This window comes from Vigna angularis, chromosome 1 (genome assembly GCF_016808095.1).
Source record: "Vigna angularis cultivar LongXiaoDou No.4 chromosome 1, ASM1680809v1, whole genome shotgun sequence".
NCBI classification, from domain to species: domain Eukaryota; kingdom Viridiplantae; phylum Streptophyta; class Magnoliopsida; order Fabales; family Fabaceae; genus Vigna; species Vigna angularis.
Genome location: NC_068970.1, coordinates 6437794 through 6458681, shown reverse-complemented (window position 1 = coordinate 6458681; position 20888 = coordinate 6437794). Strand labels below are relative to the sequence as shown.

At 31.3% G+C, this 20888-nt stretch overlaps 2 protein-coding genes across 2 annotated transcripts; both read left to right on the top strand.

Moving 5' to 3' along the window:
* Nucleotides 1-1791: 1791 nt before the first annotated feature.
* On the top strand, nt 1792-11203 carry LOC108322198 (mitochondrial outer membrane protein porin 6). Its single transcript, XM_017554218.2, has 7 exons — nt 1792-2004; nt 4383-4459; nt 4822-4889; nt 6057-6167; nt 7175-7261; nt 7967-8175; nt 10599-11203. The coding sequence occupies exons 2-7, from the start codon at nt 4411-4413 to the stop codon at nt 10906-10908; spliced, it is 834 nt and encodes a 277-aa protein (XP_017409707.1). The 5' UTR covers nt 1792-2004; nt 4383-4410; the 3' UTR covers nt 10909-11203.
* Nucleotides 11204-12910: 1707 nt separating this feature from the next.
* On the top strand, nt 12911-17576 carry LOC108322197 (protein YIP4a). The gene is made up of 3 exons (XM_017554217.2): nt 12911-13511; nt 16863-16937; nt 17089-17576. Exons 1-3 carry the CDS (start codon nt 13038-13040, stop codon nt 17347-17349), a joined length of 810 nt encoding a protein of 269 aa, XP_017409706.1. The 5' UTR covers nt 12911-13037; the 3' UTR covers nt 17350-17576.
* The last annotated feature ends 3312 nt before the right edge of the window (nt 17577-20888 follow it).

Genomic DNA, 20888 nt, shown 5'->3' with positions numbered 1-20888 from the left:
TACTTTCATCAAAATATTTAATGTTTATCACGTTAAATGGTTTAATAAAAAAATCTTATATTTGTAATCACTTTGAAAATGGTTTAATGAGTTGTAGAAGTTTTGTGGATGATATTCCATTATTTTATTTTAAAAAATTATAAATAAAATTTATGTTAATTGAGTTTTATATTTTATAAAAAATATCATTTCTGATTTTTCTTCTTCTTAAGTTTCATTTATTTTCTTTTTATTTTTTGAATTTATATTTTGTCGATAGGAATTTATTAATGGATTGGTGAAGGAGAGATTTACATTTTTTATATTAAAATCTAAAATAGAGTAAATTTATCTTTTGTTTTAATTTTTAATTAGTTTAACATTTTGAGACTCGTGATTCTACGGTTTATGTGATTCGAAAATAATTTAAAGTGAATATTTGTTTAATTGTAATAGTTATACTTAAATTTATTATTCAATGTCTATGTAAGAAGTTAAAATATCTATTGTGTGTTATGCTGCAATTTGTTTATTTTTTGTGATCCTATAGTGTAATGGTAAGAGACAATGAAAGATAAACATGATAAAAGTTGAATAATAAGACATTAGTGTTTAGATATATTGTTTTTGGCTTATATGTATTATCTTAATCATATTTTAGAAATTTAATTTAGATTTTCTTGTGACGTATTATAAATATATTTTTTATACTTATGTTTATTTATGTTTTTTTATCAATGCTATAATTATAAAGGTAATTCTACAAAGTTGAGGTGTTATAGTATTAATTAGTAAACTATTTTACCTCTTTCAATGAAATATTTTCCGAGAAGAAAAAAAACTTGACTATAAATCATTTATAGATAACTTTGATTTTTTAACATTTTTTAAAAAAGTAAATAAAGCATTAAAAAACATATTTTCAACTTCATGGAAAACTATTAAATTGCCCGTAAAATCTTAAAAAATTTATTAATGACAAACACACATTTTTAACATTAATGAACTTGTTTTTAAAAGTACTTAATTTATCCATGCTGAAACGTAACTACGTGCTAATCTTCAGTTCTAACAAAACAGATTATATGTTTTAGTAACATGATTTTAAAAAATCGAAATAGAATAACAATAAAATTAAAAAATGAAAATTCTTTTAAACGAAATTATTAACAAAGCAAACAATTTTAAATATAAATCAATTAAGTCTTAATTATTTATAAACTTGAGTATTTTTAATTAAAGTTTATTAAATTTTGTTGATTTATTGAGCATTTAAAGTATTAAATTTTTCAGTTAATTTTTTTAAATTTTATTGCTATTGGAATAAGATTATTTTTATTTTACTTACTTGTTTTTATGAGTTAATAAAGTGAGATTTTATAATTTATATAAACAAGAACTCATTTTTATTAAGTCAAATTTAAAATAAAGTTAACAAAATGATATTCTAATATAATTTTTAACTAAATTAATAATAAATAAATTTTTACTTAACGTAAATTAAAATATATTTTTTTAGGAGAAGGATAAATAATTGTGGATGACAACCTGGATCAATGTGAGCAGACCAAAGCTAACTAGAGCCAACCAAAGTGGGACAAATTCCGAATGGGGCCATTCCTAACTAGTGGCGTCAAGAGCGAGGCCAAGTTAAAAAAAAAAAAAGAGAAAATTTTAAAAATGATGAGGTTTACAGTATTTTTTTTTAATTGTTTCAATTAAATAATTTTTTTATTTTTTATTCAAAAAGTGCAAATTGAGTTAGGGCATTCTCACCAACCAATGAGGTTTATAGTGATATTTCTTTTTTAAGGGGAGCTTGTGAGTAGGTAGGGCTAGGGAGGCCACGTCAGCACTGTTTGTGAGTTGTGTTGAGACCCAGAACATTGCGTTTTCTTCCGCAGCCCACACAGAGTTTGCACCAGTGCTGCTGCTTGTGAGAGAGAGACAACGACTCTCTTCCACTCTTTCTTTGGCGGCGGCGGCGCGTCGTTTTCTCTCGGCTTCACTCATAATTTCTTCTCTGTAAGGCTTCTGCATCATTATCTTGCAATCATTTCCTCCTATCATCATCACTTTTCAGATTTATTCCGTTTTTCCCCTACTCCTGATCTCTTGATATTGGTTTGCTTTCCACTCCGCGATCGTTTGTGCACGATACAGTTGTTTATTTTCGTTTGGGTATTTTGTCGAGCATCTGGTGCATATAAAATCAAAAGATGCGATGCGCAGTAGTTTGATTATGTAGTGTTTCTTAGCGAACTAGTGGAGTTTATGGAGAACCTGCAGTGCTTTATTTTAACATGGGCTGGTGGAGTATAGATTTTTTTCTTCTCTAGTTTGATTTTCGCGTGAAAATAACGCACTTGTTCTGCTCAAATTCACAATGTCAGTTTTGTGTGTCAAGTTTCTTCATATTAATTGCTTACGATAATATGAATGTCCTGGATTGGTTTTGTTGATTGTCCCGAAATTAACTTGGTGAGGCGAAACTGTCATCATATTGAAAAAAATAAACATCCCGTGGTTGCAGTGAAGGATTTAGGTGTCGCTTTTTCAATATAGCAGCGGTTAAGTTTGGGGTAGCTTGAAGGAGCCTAATGCTTTTCCACATGGGTAGTTTTCCAGTTTAGCATACCTCCGTTAAGTTTAGATTCCCGTCTAGTTTTCCAGTTTAGGTTCCAGCCTAAATGTATTCCATTTTGCCAATATCTTCCCACGTTAGGTATCTCTTGTGCTTTTTTAGGGTTCTTGGTGCCGAAATTCTTCGTCATCAGCAGGGCAACTATTCCCGTCTAAATGGATTGGTTCACCTTATGCAATTCTCGCGCAAGAGTTTAGGGAGGGATTCACGAGTATCCCAGCATTACGGTTGGGAGCAGACACTATCCCTCATCCTCAAGTAATTTTGGGTGAAAGGGTTGGTAGTGATGATCCAACTACTCGGTCAGAATACGATTGGGGCGGTCCAATTAGAGTACAGATTAAAATTCATGTGCATTTTCAGCGGCTTCAACTTTGTCCTAAATCCTAATTCATCACAGGGGATTGCTTAGAGCCTTTTTTATTTTTATATCTTTTCCTGGATCAATTTATTGATTATGTTCATGGGTTACACCTAAATGGACAAGTATGCAATAGTGCATAGTTGCATAAAGCTCATAGCTGATTCCACCACCCTTCCTGATAAACATCATATATTCATGGGAAGTCATAGGCATATGAAACATATATGAAACATGAATCGAACAAGAGCTGAATCTCATCCGTGTCTCAAGTCATGAATATATTGATGAAAGACTTAAATCCATGATTTTTTATACAAAGAATTAAGAACAAGAATAGAATTAGTATCCAGCACAAGAATAAAACTAGGATTCAAATACACCAAATAGAATGGAGCTAATAATAAACTAAACCGAACAAATTGAAATACAAGACATATGAACCTAGTAGAGAAGGAAACAACATAAATTATGAATAGAGTTGATTAAAGAAGAAAGTGACTGAGCAAGAACAACTAGTAAGAAATAATAACTCAAATAAATAAGGAAAAGATGGAGGAAAGTTAGATATGGAAGAAGCAAGGTGTGCTGCTTTGAATAAAATTCCATGCTCCTCTCCAAGATAAGCACCAAGGACGAATCACCACTTGACTTTCTAAGAATATAAGACTATCTAGAAATGGAATCGCACTTACAAGTGCCAAAAATCCTCTCAAGTGTTTCATATATCAAAATTGAGTTGCTAGAGGAGATGGTTATTACAAGTGAGTTATCCAAAAATGAAAATGAAATGTGAATCCTAATTCTAGACTAATATAATGTTTGGATGAGATTTTGAAATAGAAGTGGAGGGAAATTTGACCTTTGAAGGCTTGGCTGAAAATTGGAGGCATCTCCCATACCTTAGTTATGCTTTTCTTGCTCCTGTGTAGCACATGCCTTCCCTACGTCTTATTGCCTCTCCATATAGCTCAATTTGACCGGAAATTGTTGTCCACATGGGCTTCAATAGAAGCCCAACTACAAACACGAATGCTGATTCTACCTAAAATTTGCAAAGAATTAAATCCTAATTTATGAGTTCGTGACATAGGAAATAAGAAACTATTTTTACAAGCAAGAATATTTTATCTTGTTGTGCACCTGTTTCTTCCAATGGTGTATTCTTGTTATTTAAATTTTTCTTTTTCTTCATTCATACATTTATCACTTCCACGGTGATATTATGATCTGACTTGTTGAATAATTTTAATATTAATCTTGTGTTACGTACACAATATTGCATTTGGATGTTTGCATACAGTTATGCTACTCTAATTGGATTACGTTCTCTATTTTGTTTTTCAGTTTTATTTCTGAAATTAACAATGAAATACAAACAATAATTGTGTTTCACAGGGTTTGGTGCATTTCATTCTGATTCATTATGGCCAATGGTCCGGCTCCGTTTTCTGATATTGGAAAAAGGGCGAGAAGTAAGTTTGCATTTGGAATCATATGATGTTAATTTGTGTTATGCCATGTTGGATTTTTTTGCCAATGGCTCTAGGGTATTTGTTAAGGGAGGCCGGGAATGGCAACTCCACAGGCTGCAATGACATGAATATATGTTAGAATTTGACCTTCGGGCATCTGCCATTCATGACAAGGGAATCATATTATATTCATTTTTGTATGTCATTAAGCTGTAAATGATCTTGTTCCAATGTTAGTGAACAAGTTGTGTATAAAATCTAGATTGTTGGTTTCTCTATATTTCATATCAAGTCAAATCACATCTAAATTTTATAAAATATACCAGTGGCATTAAGTTGTAAATAATGTTGTTCCTATGCAGACCTTTTGTACAAGGATTACAACTTTGACCACAAGTTTAGCCTGTCAATTCCAAACTCCACTGGATTGGTAATGCATAACCCACTCTGCTATTATTTCTTTTTAATTACTTGAATTATTTTAGGGTTCAGCTTTTCACTGCAGTTGATGGTGATATAAAATTCATTTTGCTTGAATATGTTGTAGTCTTAATCACACGCACAGTCAGTGACATAATAAAATTTCATCACATCCTTCTTTCATATTTCTTTGTTATTCGAGTATTGAGTAAAATAAAGGAAGAGGAAGAATGAATAAATTTAGTATAATGCTTAGTTGACTGATGTGATGTCAATAAGTTATTAATTTGCATACCTTAAAAGCATTAATAATTGTGTATAGTTATTTTTAGAATTACATGTGTTTAGTCGCTAAATTTAGACACAAAATTAGAATTCATCCATGTCTCAAACTTTGATGCATTATGATCCACAAGCTTTAAAAATGAAAATGAATGAATATAGTTCTTTTAATCTAATGATAATAAATTTTTGGGCTTGTTAAATGGTGTTCTAGATTGACATTTGAGTTAGAACTTGTCAAATAATATAAACAACTCAAACACCAACATGAAACGTGTTTGACATGTCAAAAAAGTTTAACACAATTGGATTAAAAGAACTATATCTATTTAGTTTCAAAGTTTGAGACCAATGTATCAAAATTCCGAGTATGGACGAATTCTAATTCTGCATACAAGTTTAGGGACTAAAATGAAATTTAACCCTTATTTTTATTGCTATTCATATATCAAGAGTTGCAAGATAAAGTTAACCGCTGGATTCGTAGAGAACTATTATCTTTCATTGGGAATCATGCTTTACCTATCTAACATAACAAAAATATACACTAAATTCTGAAGATATTAAGGAAATCATTAATAACTAACCATGTGTACTTACAAAAATTTACTTCAGTGACAACTAAACTTCGTCCCAATAGGGAATTGTACTGCCAAATACAGTGCTGTGGGAGAGGATGAATATTGTTTTCTCCTTTCTTGAGCCAGTTGGGTTAAAAAAAGTCGGGAACTTACGTCTTGCAGTTCATGGTTTGTTTGCACATTCCTATGAGTGCTAAAGATGTTCACAACAAATGGAAACTTGTATTTTTCCAAATAGGCTTAAGTTACTGGAACCCTTAGTGCATCATTCTGTCTGTATTGCCTAATTTCAGATTTTTTTTTCCATTTGGCAGGGGCTTGTAGCAACAGGATTGAAGAAGGATCAAGTTTTTGTTGGTGACATAAGTACGCTCTACAAGAGTGGAAATACTACAGTGGATGTGAAAGTTGATACATACTCTAATGTAAGTAATAGAGTTCTACTTCTACTCATGTATATACATAATGTTGCTGCCATTGTTTTGACAATCGGACAGGATGAGTCGGTTGGACCAGGAACCATCGTAGTAATTCGTCCGGTCATTATATAAAACGGGAAAATTTTGTAACCCGTGAGAACTAGCCAAAACCCTATGCAGTGAACTAATTTGACCCGGTTAATTTAAAAAAGCATATTTTTTTAATCTTGAAAACTTTTAAAATTTAAAAGTTTATAATAAATAATAAGTCATATTTAATGAGATTTAAAAATTGATGAGTTATTTTATCCACTATTATTTTTTTGTTATAAAACATATAATTTAGTTATGTATATCAATTTATATTTTTAATATATTATTTTCTTATAATTTTATATTACATTGAAACTTATTATTGTTAATGAATATTATTGTATTTAATTAATTTAACATACTTATTATGATATTTTTTATTTAGATTTTGTTATTTATTTTGAATATTACGAATTAAACAGTGATATATTTTTAGTTTTTAACATAATAAAATTATTTTATTATATCTAATAATACTAATATATTATTTATTTAGAACCGGTTCAATTACGCTTAAACCATTGAGTTTTGAACAAGTGTCTTGATTTTAAAAACACTGGTTGCTACTTCTAATACTTTAAATTTGTTCACGACTAATTGTATCAAAAAGTTCAAGCTTTCTAAGATGTGATGTAAACTGAAAACAGTCGCTTGCATTGTTGAAATTGTGGGGTTTTAGGTACATTGGGACGAAGATAAATAAATCATAATATTTTGGATAGTATTGTATTGACTACTGCAATAAATAGCAGTATTTAAACTAATTATAATCCTATGTAAATAGGAATCGAATGACGAGATGAAAATATGGCAATCAACCTTGAGAGATATGACTAAGATATAACAATGTAGAGTATAATATTTTATATTTTCTAACTAGTTGAACCTACCGTGATGCTTTCTCTGATTTACCTTTCCAGGTATCCACAAAAGTTACTGTGAATGATATCTTGCATGGTACAAAAGCTGCTTTGAGCTTCAACATACCTGATCACAAGTCAGGGAAGGTGGGTATAATCTTGATTTCCCAGAGCTAGATAATGTTAATGCATGATTTACAAGACTGAATTAAGTAAAGCATTGCATTCTTTTACTCCTGAAAATATTTTAAATGTTACATTTGATCTTTACACTTTGGGGATTTCATAAATATAATGACTCTGCTAGAGCTTAAAGCATAGAAGAAGTAAGCCACGGAATTTATAGTAAAAGTTTCATCTAAATAACATTAGACAGCAAAAGGGAATGCATTCCTTATTGCGTTGAGTTATGCTGAAAATCATGTGGTTGGCATATTGTTCGATACAGTCTGTTGACTTGATTGAGATTGGTTCCGATTAGAAATATCAAGTTAATAAACTTGTGCACCAGGCCATCTAATTTTAAGGAAGAATTCTTTCTATTTTCTCTTTTGGGGGAGAGGTGTGGTAGAGAGGTTCTCTATTATCTTATGGTAACTATTTACCTTACCAGCAAGGATTTAGAGTGGTAACAAGGATAAGTTGATTTTATTTGGGAAGTAGCTTGGTAAAGCCTGTAAACGGCCGCTCCAGTTCATGGTGGGTCTGTGGCTATTAATGTTTGATTGTTTTTCCTTTCTAAACTCTGCAATAATGGGAGCCTCCTGCAATTGGCCATCCTTTTTTATGCTTGGCAATATGTAAGCAATGGATTCTTCTTATAACGCATCTTACCGTGCTATATTATCTCAGCTGGATGTGCAATACCTTCATCCTCATGCCGCCATTGATTCTAGTATTGGTTTGAATCCATCCCCTCTATTGGAGCTTTCAGCTGCAATTGGCAGCAAAGATCTTTGTCTGGGTGCTGAAATTGGATTTAATACAACTTCTGCTTCGTTCACAAAATATAATGCTGGAGTTACCTTCAATAAACCAGATTTCTCCGCAGCACTTATGCTGTAAGTAATGTTGTTGCCACATTTCCCGTGTTCAGTTTATGTTATAGTGTCTTGTTATTATGTCTTTCATTTACCTGCTTTTTTGTTTATTTCTTTCTCTGTTTTCTAACCTTATATGTGAAGACCTATCAGAAACCCTAGATAAAATTTTAAATATTATAAACATTGCAATAATTTATAGTTAGCGTTAGACATACAGTCACGTAATATTTTCTGAAATAATGTTTGTTATTTATTTATTTTGAGAAAGGAAAAAGTAAGCAAGAAAGGAGCAGCACATATAGGAGCAAACATGCATGTTGAACCTTTTGAGAATCTTCTCAATATACCTTCTTATTGTGAATTGTCACGTGACCTATCGTGATAAATATGAATGCCTAAAACATTTAATGAAGGTCCTTCATGTCAAAGTGGCTGTATATTATTAATTTTCTTAGCCAATAGGTTCAACAAATTGCTAGCAAGAAGAATGTCATGGATTTGTAAGATGGGAATTATGAAATTGTTCCCACTAATCTTCAAGTAAATGCGCTTGTCCACACCATTTTCCTTAAAGCTAAAAGAGGTGATGATCTAATCAAACCTCAGAAGTCATTGTCTGGTTGTTTGTTTTAGTCCTCATAATTTGTCCACCATTTAGATTCTTACAAAATTAGGGAAAAACTGAACATGACAACAGTAGGGAAACATAATATGATTTAAAGAGAAAGTTTAGTCAAAGAAAACCCCTAAGCAAAATAAGATGTAATATAACTTATATCACAGATATCCTAACAAACAAGTATACGATGCCAAAAATTGGTTAACTTAAGCGAAGGAAAGCATATTCTACAACAACAAATCACACTAACAACAATATATGGATAAAGAGTAATTATTATTAATGTAATATAAAAGTTTACAATAATCACTATAAAGATATGATATTTTATTGTTTAACTAATACTTAAATTCTTACTATTATACCAGGATAGATGCGTTAAAGTAATGGAAACTAAGAGAGATACACATCAGAGAATGATAATCTAAGCCATGCACAATTATGAAATATCCTCAAATTAATTCCTCAATTGAAGGATAATACTATGGAATTTTATGTTCACAAAAAAATAAATTAATATAGAGAGGAAATCACAACTTTCAAGCTCAAACCTAAAATTCCCATAACAAAGATTCCATAACAAATTGTGCTGGAACTGATGTGGAACTGGAATCATTTTACTCTGTGATAACGTATGTTTCATGCCGAAAAATTGTGTTGATCTTTGTTTTGTTATAACTCAAGATATATGATAAATCCAATGATTCCATAAGTAGTCACAAATTTGAGGTTCTAATCCTTATGAGGGTTTTATACCCTTAAGATTAGGGTTTTATACCATCGAGTCATTTAGCATACTTAAAATATAACCTTTTAAATTAATAAAGTTCGATGGTAAAAGATAATTCCTTTCACAAATTGCATATGAATTTCATAAAACAACGAAAGCTTTGTTTTTTTTTTTGTTTTAAAATAAGGGTTCATGATAAACTGTAGACTGTGTCTAAATGGTTCTCATATCAACTGATGGAATTTTATAAAACAATATTAACTGATAGTGTTTAGAATGTGAAAACAATGCAATTCTAGAATAATTGGTAATGAATGCATATCTGAAATCACATTCATCTCTATGAGCACTACGGAATCTTTGTTTTCCTTGAGGGTTTCTTGTCCAGCTTCTAAGGAGTTGTTGTAGAGATTGTCCCATTCAGATATTTGTATACATAGATAGGATAATAATCATATCTCAATTTATCAAGATGATGATTAAAGATAAAATGATGATGCTATAATGATAATTATATCTCTAATTGTAATATATTGACAAGGATAATATTTGATAATTATTCCATCATTAATTTAACGTTGTGTACTTTAAATTTCCTATGAACCTTGGGTTATTTCAATAGTTTATTGCTATGTCTACGATTTATGAGGTTGAAAAGACGGTGATTTTTAGTGATTTTTGAAGGCATGGGTATTTGTTAAATGATTAATTTATGTTTTCTTTTATTTACTTTTTTTCATTTTCGTTCGAAAGTGGAGAAGTATTTTTCTGGAAGCTACACGATATTATTCTAAACTCTAGTGTCCGAGTACAGTATATAAAATTCATTTATTAGTGACATTTAAATTTAATCTTTTTCGGGGAGTTCTTGATGGATACTATGGAAGATAGATTTGTTACTAAAAATAATGTACGGGTGGTATGGTATCCAAACTTGTATGTGCTTATGATTTTGTTCCAATCTTTCAGTCTCTTCTGCTTAGAGTTTGTGAATATGTCCTTCTGCAAAAGCTTTTTGTTCAGTTCAAGAAATATGTTCATCTGCTTTGTTAGGGTATATGTTTAACATCATGTCATTAACTCACTATGCAGGGCTGATAAAGGACAGACCCTGAAGACATCTTACATTCATTATGTTGATCGCCCAGATGGATTCACAGTTGCTGCTGAAATAACGCACAGGTTTTCCACCTTTGATAACAGATTTACTATTGGGAGCTCACAGTTAATAGATCCCAAGACAGTTTTGAAGACTCGGTTCAGTGACGATGGCAAAGCAGCCTTTCAATGTCAACGAACATGGAGGCCAAATTCACTTATAACTCTGTCTGCTGAATATGACTCCACGAAGATCTTTAGTTCATCCACCAAGTTCGGTCTTGCTCTTTCTCTGAAGCCTTAACTTGGCCATCCTATTAAATCTGATTCGGTGACTTAAACTTTTACCGCTATCATTTTTCATTGTTTCCAAAACCCGTAGTTGGTTGTTTTAAGCCCCCTATCATAAGGTAAACCAAAGAAACTAGTAATATTTGTGAATTCTAAAGCGGCACAGGGAAGGAGGACCCAGTTTTGAAATACTTACATAATGGCTAGAGGGTGTTGTAGCTGATTTGTGATACTACTACCATCCAGGATCTAGCATATGATTTTGGGGCCAAATTCTATAATTTGATATAGTGACTCATTTCATATTATTTTCGCAGTAATATCTTCTCAAATGGCACCCCTATTACCGTTCCATTTCGCCAGGTCCCTCATCTACCCTTGGGAATAAAAACTATAAGTGTTGCAAAACTATTTTTTTTGGCTATCCTGAGCAATTGAATCATTGCAAGTTAGATTAAATATAATTTCCGTGTCTAGGTTGAATTTAGCAAGAGGAATTAATAGTTGAAACGTTAAATTTTACATGTTCATTTATTTGGATTTTCATTTGTACTTTTTAAACCTTACCCGTTGAAATGCACAACATTCACTGTGAACAATGGAAATCAAACAAGTGAATGTTACCGTGGTGACAAATTTGAGAAGTGTTTAATTAATTTTATATAATATTACATTGACATAAGACTTGCTAGGATTACTAATTTTATTTCTTTTTGTCTTGCAACGATACCATTTCTAAGAAACCTAATAGTGACAAGTGTACTATCATTTTGTTTCTCATAAGTTTGATCTGAATAATAATTCTTTTCAAAATTAGTTCCACTTTTAGTTATACTGGCAAATAAATAAACAAGATATTGAAGTATAAAAATAAGAGAAGTAATGGATATAAGAAAAAATTACTAATAACTTTAATATATATCAGGAGTTTGATCACTATTATTTATGTGTATTATAACCGCAGATGGAAAAAAATAGAGAATGTCAGCCTTGATTCATATATAAATTAAAAAAAATTATGTAATCTGCTTGAGCATAGAAGCTTCGCTTATGCATTGAAAATAGACCGTGCGAAAAAACAAACAATAATTTTTTTTTAAAGAAAAATGACTGAAACTTAAGATCAAAGAAATGAAAAAGGAAAAGGAGTTTACTCGCAATAAAAACAAATCCAAATATAGCGCAAAGGCATTACTTGTTTCTGAATAAAAATATTCTTATTGGATCTCCCAATTATAAATAATTATATATAATAATAGTTAAACTTCTATAATAATGACTTCAAAATTTATACAAATATAATTTTATTATTTAGTTGTCACAAAAATGCTAACCATATTAATGAATTATACTGTAACACTTTATTCACTTGAATGAATTTGAGGAAGAATGATTGGATGAATTTGAAAAGATTTGAAGGTAAATTTTTTGTTGTTTATTTGAGTAGATTTGAAGATAACTAAGAGCGGATTTGGAAGTAAAGTTTGTGAGAATTAACGTAAAATTTGATTAATGTGACAAATTAAAAAAATTTACTTCCAAATTCACTTTCACTTACCTCCAAATCTACTCAAATAAACAACAACAAAAATTTACTCGTTGTTATTTATGTGAATGAAACAATAACTTAGTCCGTCTATCATTCATTAGATTTCTTCTACCTTTAAAAAAAGAAAGAAACAATAAATCACGTGTTTTTAAATTAAAATGTTTATATATTATCACTCAATCTTTTATTTGTATATAATTACTTCAAAAGTTCTCTAAAAACATTAATTACTTAATAGAGACAAAAAAATTAAGCTTATAAACAACTCATTATTTTTTGAGTTTGTAATGAAATATAATCTTATATCTTTCCTCGAAAAAAAAAATATAACACTTTATTATTAGCAGATAAAGAAAATAAAACTATTATTAGATCTCTCGTTTGCACACGAAAAGTGAATAAATATAAATACGCATTAAATACAGAATTACATTTGTTGAAAAAGAAGAAGAAAAGTGAGAAATGTAACGATAATAATAATAGTTTATATGAAGAAGAAAGATAAATGAAGAAGGAAAGAAGAGAATAAGTGCAGTGATCTTTGTGCGTGTGTTGTTATTGATCTTGGTTGGGTGTGAGTCTTGGGTGTGAAAATGTCGCACAGCGATACCATACCCCTTCACCCATCTTCCCAATCCGACATCGACGAGATCGAGAACCTCATCAATGCCAGCGTTCACCAATCAGTCCCTCCCGCACGCCCTCCAAGTCCCCCACGCGCCTCCATCCCGGTCTCCGTCTCCGCCGCCCCTTCCCCCTTCATTTCTTCCAACCTCCCTAGGCCGCCGACGGTCCCCAAATCCTCCTCTTCCGCTCCTCCCCCTCCCCCGCCTCCGCGTTCCGACATCTCCGGGTTCGGACCCGCCCCCAACACGCTCACAGAGCCCGTATGGGACACTGTGAAGCGCGATCTTTCGAGAATCGTGAGCAATCTGAAGCTGGTTGTCTTCCCTAATCCTTACCGCGAGGACCCTGGTAAGGCACTCAGAGATTGGGATCTGTGGGGCCCTTTCTTCTTCATCGTCTTTCTCGGCCTCACCCTCTCTTGGTCTGCCTCTGTCAAAAAGGTATATATCTATTTCTATCTTCGTTGTACTCTTTCTTCCTAATTGGTAGGGTTTGCAATTCAGATCGCAAATCGCACTTTGCTGATCTGTCGTCATCACCTTCTGATCTACTTTTAGTGGCTAGCTCAGCTGAAATTTTCGTGGTTGTTAAGAATGGCGTGTCTCTGGATAGAATCGTTGGGTAGAATTCACTTAGGAGTTTCACATTGTGCCTGATCTTGATCGTATTGCAAATTGTGTACTACAATCACTTGGCTTTAAGGCTTCAAGTATTGCTCTCTGTGTTTGATAGTAAATATTTGGCGGAAATATAGAATGAAGAGAGCGAATGTATGCATGTGTACGTTCTTTAGTGCCATTTCTGGTCTTTTATTTCTTTGCTGTGTAGTTTGATCCTTTCTTTTTGCTTACATTATTTTGCATTATGTTACAAATCGAATTGTGATTTATCCTTTCTTAATTTAAGTTGATGGTTGTGATTGTGCCTGTTGGGTTTCGGTCATCTCTGTTGATCGATTGAGTGAAAATAAATTTAAAAGTTAAGGGCCCCCATAATTTAAGGTGTTCTCCATTTAACAATGAATTGGTGCGGTATAAATCTAGTTTCTAAACATATTCTCGCAGTGGCACAGTACATTATTTTGGTGTTGCATTAAGCCAATGGTCATGAACCGTGGTGCTGTTGATTTGACATTCTCTAACCAGCATTTGTGTCTGTTGGTTTGCTGCACGTGTACAACATATGTGGCGTGGAGCAACATTTCTACCAAGTGTTTTTGTCTCCTAAATCATTCTGCTTCAGTTTTCCCAATTATAAATTCTTCATTACGATGGTAGAATTGGGCTTTACATAAATCATGAATTGGGATGTCTATTTTCCAAATCGTAATCAAATTGTACTGTTTATCTTAAGATTCATGACCAATGGCGGAAAAACATGACTCGTAGATCATTTTACCGTACAGAAACATGAAAAATCAATACACACGTTTATGCTGACATATAAACTTCGAGATATTTTTTATTTTATTTTCAAAATATCTTGATAAAATTAAATTTGATTATAATAATTATAGATTTCACTTTTTGTTTTATTTTTTCTGTATTTTGATTTGATTAAAAGAGATTAGAGAATCATGTGTGATTAGAGGGTCCAAGATATAATTCTGACCATCCAAAGTTGAAAAAAAGTCTGTCTTAAAACTATAACACAAAAGTTGCTTAAGTAAAGAAAAAGTACGTTTTTGTTACGGGTTAGGGTTATGAATAGGGCCGTCTTTCTTTTCTGATCCACTACAGCCGTGAGTGCAATAGAATGTGTAGAACTGCAGTGTGACATTATTTGCCTGCTGTAGGTGCTATTTTTTTTTTGGCTGTGAAAAGTATCATTAACCATTACGTCTTGATGTGGCACAATGACTCTTAGATAGAAAGGTGCCGCAGCCCGCTATGGAAGAATAGAAAAATTTGTATGGGAGATTTGATTCACACTATTCATGTGCTACTGAGGCACAGAACTAATTCAACCTACTATCTCTATCACCAAGCTGATGAAACATATTGTATCACTCAAATGTATCGAGAATCATTATCCAAAGTAAGGGTTGTCATTTGTGATTCCCTGAAGAGCTGAGGTAGTCATATGTTTGGGTTGATGAGGTTTCTAGTGAGCAAATGGCATGGAAGTTAGCAGTTTTTGTATTCAGGGGCTGCTTATTTTAGCTTACTTACTGTTTGTTATTCATAAAAACAGTAGCTGTGATAGATGCTAGTAAGAGCTGGTATTGGCTGTACAAGTCTGAGATATCATTAGACATGCTATTGGTATTAGAGAAGAGCATCGAACTTTTAGGATAGTGAGTGTTCAGTATGGCATAACTTTGTTAGTTGTTGGTGGTTTGAACTACATTTTGGTTTCTAGCAATAGAATTTTTCTCTTCCCAATAGTAAAATAATTTGTAATGATTTATTTTTCCTTTTTATGGCAACGAGTAGTTAAATTTCGGTTTGTAAATTATTAATTTATAGAGGGTGATGTTTTATTTACTGGTAAGTCCATGGAGCCAACAGTCATTTGTAAAAAAATATATGGCTGTTGGATTCAGTTAACTTTGTATCAGGGTTTAATTTCTTAACCCATTCCCTTAGTCATTTGAGCTATATGTTCTACCCATAATTGCATCTATAAAAATAATCTTTCTCTTCTCTATGACATGGTTGCAGTAGAGTGCTATTGCAGGAGTGTGGAGTGTCCTTTGTGCCACTATGGAATTCAATTAGTGGAGCAGTTTCAATAGTGACCAATGCAGCGTCTTTTTGTGTTCTATAACGGCACTGTCATGATATAGGCTTCGAAACCCCATTTTTACCCCTTGAATAGCATTGTTTGGGCTTTTTTTGGGTAAAATATATCTCAAAAACTTACTTCTATATTGTCCTCTATTCCTTCACACATAATTGGACTATCTTTAACTTGTCACATTCGTTCTTCTCCCTTTCAGACTTCACATTCTACAATTCTTTTTTATTGAATTTATTGTGTTCTTGCTCTATTAGTTTCACTAAGTTACTTCTGTTTTGACCTCTATTCTTTCGCACAATGAGATTTAATATTATAATTTTTTTTATCTAATTTGTAATGTTCTTTTTATATTTATTTCATAATCGTCTTCTAGTTTATTGGCTTCACTACTATTTCTTATTGCTCTTGGATTGATGGTGATTGTGTGTAGACTTTGACATTGTATTTCATGAATTCATATGCTTTGTTTTGCAATGAGTAATTGTGTGTAGTATGAATTATTTAGTTTGTATTATAATATTTAAAATAGTGGTCATCTTGCGTCTTGCTTTAGTGTTTTCAGACTTAGTCACTACATGCCTGCTGCAATCTGAGATTGATGACTGTGCTCCGTGATTCTAATAAAATATTCTTTTCCTTTTATAAGACTATTTGAAGTTTGATATCAGTTAAATTATGAATTTATTGAGGTGGATAATGTAATGATTAGTCCATGGAACCAATAGTTGTAAATTAAATTTTATGTCTGGATTTAGTTAATTTTGTATCGGGGATTCAAATTTCTTAGTCCGCTACTTGGTCCTCCGTTGTACCATGTGCTAACTTTGGTGCCTCTCTACTCTATATACGCTTCTTTTTTTGCCTGCGTTGTAGTTTGCATTAATGAAATCTTGGTACAATGGTAAATTATTATTATGGTTTGAATCGTAGCCACACTAAGTGGGAAGTTTGTGCACTCGATTGTCATTTATTTGCGTTGTATAATAAAGTGAATCTGATCAATGTTAGTCGTATTTTTTCTAACATCTTTTTATCTGATTATGTCTCAGTCTGAGGTTTTTGCTGTTGCATTTGCTTTACTTGCTGCCGGCGCTGTAATTTTGACATTGAATGTACTTCTTCTGGTAATTGCTTCTTTCTCTGTCTTCATGTGGTCATATTTTGAGTGTTAACTATGTAATGTTGAAGGGCGGTGGACCTGGCCATTCTGGAAAGTATAATGTGATGAATAAAGACAAACATTTGACTCTTTTTTTCATCTCTTCAAACTTTCAGGGTGGACACATTATTTTCTTTCAGAGTCTGAGTCTGTTGGGTTATTGCTTGTTTCCTCTGGATGTTGGTGCATTAATTTGTATGTTGAAGGACAATGTCATAGTGAAAGTGGTTGTGGTATGTGTGACATTGGCTTGGAGCTCTTGGGCTGCGTATCCTTTCATGAGTTCTGCCGTCAACCCAAGGAGAAAAGCCCTTGCACTCTACCCAGTTTTTCTCATGTATGTATCTGTTGGTTTTCTCATCATTGCCATTGACTAAATGCATCAATGCTTCTGATTTCTTCTTTCCGATAACCACCTGGAATCTGTTTCTAAATAGGAATTTTTGTTTAATGATCACCCTTTTCTTTTTAATTCTTTTCCGCCCTTCCTTTTTTTTCCGTTTAAAATTTGGTTAGATATATTTGAAGACAGACAGTTGTATAATATTACGTGGAAAGTATATGGTGGGATAAAGCTTGCTGCATAAGTATTGTTTTCTCTTTATATTGTGTATTATTTAATGTGCATGTGAATACTGATTGAAGGGCCCAAACAGAGAAAGAAATTGATCAAATGAATTATTTTATTTTAGGTGAATTACTCCAGTAGTTATCAAAATGCAAAACAAAACAAAACCAATCCTTATAAATAGTTTACTTTAAATTATAAGAACGAAAAACTTGGTTAATGAAGATAAAGGTGACATGATATTATATGATATAATAACTGTAATATGCTCTTCTATTATTTTGTTTGGCGACATGCTGACAACTTAACTGAGTATCTCACATTTTAATAATTTTTATTTTACAATAATATTTTGGTTGATCTGTTTTCAACACTTGTTCTTTGATTCTGTCACTTGAGAAAAGATATTTGAGATGTAAGCCATCATTAATGTATCTGTTTTCAACTTTGCGTAGAGTGCTTTCAATTTAATATTTTTCTGTTGCATGTACAGCACGCATGAGTTTAATAGTCAACATATTTATTTCATCACTTAGTAATTCGCCGTTTCGGATTGCAGAAATGGTGTAGAATTAGGGCGTAAAGAGAAACTATTAGGTGGGAAATAAAAACAAATGTGTTTGGGGAGATGAAAAGTAAAAATAAGGGTGTGAAAAGCTTGTGTATGATCGTAATAGAAATAATTGTTTTATATTAATATATTTAAAAATTATTTTTTTAAAATAATTTGATACAAGTTATTAATTTTTAAAACATACAAATTATATTTAAAATGGATTTCAAATTAAATAAAAACTTAATTTAATAGTAAAAATGCTATATTCAAAAGAAAAATATATACAGTCAAATGTATTTTTTTCTTTCTCTTATGACATGTCTTTCCTCTCCAATCATATAGTTCATAAGAAGAAAGCATACCCCGTCTCGGCTGATATTTCTTTTTAAATCACTGGAAACAAACTAAAGATTCGGATCATCGGTAATACAAACACAGGGAATAGAAGTGTAAGAGGATTGTAGTCTAAATTAAAAATATTATTTTTCTCATAATTTTATCAACTGGATATTATTATTTGTATGTGCTATAAATATTCCATTAAGTTATAGTTGTAATAAATATTTTTAATAAATGATTATTTTAAAATTACTAACCTAATAATTTAATTAAATTATAACCAAATTACGAGGAAAACAAAAGAATTTTTATTTTCCATCAACAAAAACTGATATTGAAAGTGCAATGGTTTATCCGTATTAAGTTTACTTGCATATGATTGGTTTTATCTTAGTTTACCTAAAATAAATACTACATTGATCTTATCCACAATGCTCTTTTAAGACAACTGGGCATTTCAATTATTGATTAACGAGAAAGAATGTGAGAGAAACTTAAAAAAATATCTATTTAAGTAACTGTGTGAAATAATGTGAGTCTATTACCCAAATAAAGAGGCGAATCCGTTGATTAGGCGAATGATGGTTGCTTTAAAATGAAAAGCCCTTGCATTGCAATCCGACAAGAATGATATAGATGTTGGAATCTGGTAACCGAAAAAGCTCAGAAGAAAAGCTTAAATAATTAGGATTAGTAGGTTAAGATTGAGACATTAGAGCATTCATTGTTTCCCTATTTCTAGATTGGTGGCGGCGTTACTTGCCCTATCTTTTCACCACTTATTACTTCCTACTAATACTTATTCAAATTTCCTTTCAGACTTGTTTTCATCTTTATTATGAATAGATTTGTAATTGAGTTTCTTCTCTCACATAGTCTAATGCAATTTCAACACGCTATTATACATAAATCGAATTTCTAAGATAAGCTTTGTATCCTATATATAAGTTGGTGTACGTAGGGTCAAATAATAAATATTTACTTGGCATGCTCTATAGATTCTTCTTAAAGTATCATCATTTCACTTCCTCAGCCTATCTAACTTAGTAGATTTACGCATTTTGATATGACCTCTTTTCAACGGATTCTAATCCTTTTTTTCTTCACATCTAATGGAAGATCGATGTTATCATATTAACTTGTGCTCTCTTCGACTTAATACTTTTAATTAATTTACTTTTTATTTTCACTCATCTTTCTATCAAGTGGAATATAAAGAATAAAAGTAAGTTCAGTTCACTTTGAATCATAAAAGGGCTAAAAATCATGAGTAATCTAAAGACTGCATGCTGTTTTTTATTAATTCAAACTGAATTTATCCGAAAGAAAAGAAATAAAATAAGTGAAAAATATTAAATAAAAATATGTGAGATTGAATGTAAGCCATAATGACCATCTTGACTAATGATTTATGAGAGTCCAAATAATATACTTATATTAAAGATAATTTTAATGTTTAATTTTTATATAAAAATATTTAGGATTAAATAATTAAGCTGTTACACGCATATTTATAAATATATCATATTAGAGGAGTATAACAATTTTGATGACCTCTATTCATATCAATTTTTTATTGACTTAAATGTTTAGTCTTTACAGATAAACTTTCTTTTATGACGATTCAAAATTCGGTTGCATGTCAATAATCAAACCAGTGTACCTCAAAAATTACTCGATAAGAACAATTAGTTTTTTAATGACTTTATTTTAAAAGAGAAAAGAAAAAAACTTCTTAAAATAACATATATAATAATAGAGCGGAACCAAAGCCACCCTCACTCTTGTAAGCTCATCCACATAAACAATGTTCTTTATTTTACAAGAAATAGAGAGAGAATGAAAAATATAAAATAAAAATATGAGTTACGCAATTTTAATTTTTGTCTCTCCTCATCTCTGTTCAGTCAAACATGTCAGTATTTATATTTTCTGTTAGTTTCTCTTATCACCACTGTATTTTTCTTCTATCATATACTGTTTATTTATTAACTGAAAAATAATAATATAATAAGAAATTGTGTGGTTCAGTCGATAAAAAGAATATCTAAGGTTTATCTTTGGGAATACTGCTCTCTTTTCTAATTAAATTTACTTTATAAGTTGGTATTGATTCTTTTAGTTTGATTCTTAATTGATTTAGGAGAAAGTAATGGAGAGGATTTGAAGGTAAATTTTTTTGTTATTTATTTGAGTGAATTTGAAGATAAATGAAAATAAATTTTGAAGTAAATTTTTTAATCAGTTATATCAATCAAATTCTACATTAACTCTCACAAACTTTACTTCCAAATTCATTTTCATTTACTTCCAAATCTATTCAAATAAACAATAACAAAATTTATTCTCAAATTCTCTCTATCACTCTCCTCAAATAAATAAGACCTTAATCTCTACAGTCCAAATCCGTCTATAAGATACTACAAATAGTGTCTTCAATAAGTAAAACAGGT

Coding starts and splice junctions, on each gene's coding strand:
- LOC108322198 (XM_017554218.2), top strand. CDS start 4,411: ATGGCCAATGGTCCGGCTCCGTTTTCTGATATTGGAAAAAGGGCGAGA. Junction 4,890..6,056: donor TTCCAAACTCCACTGGATTG/GTAATGCATAAC, acceptor TCCATTTGGCAG/GGGCTTGTAGCAACAGGATT. Junction 7,262..7,966: donor CTGATCACAAGTCAGGGAAG/GTGGGTATAATC, acceptor ATATTATCTCAG/CTGGATGTGCAATACCTTCA.
- LOC108322197 (XM_017554217.2), top strand. CDS start 13,038: ATGTCGCACAGCGATACCATACCCCTTCACCCATCTTCCCAATCCGAC. Junction 13,512..16,862: donor GGTCTGCCTCTGTCAAAAAG/GTATATATCTAT, acceptor ATTATGTCTCAG/TCTGAGGTTTTTGCTGTTGC. Junction 16,938..17,088: donor CATTGAATGTACTTCTTCTG/GTAATTGCTTCT, acceptor TCAAACTTTCAG/GGTGGACACATTATTTTCTT.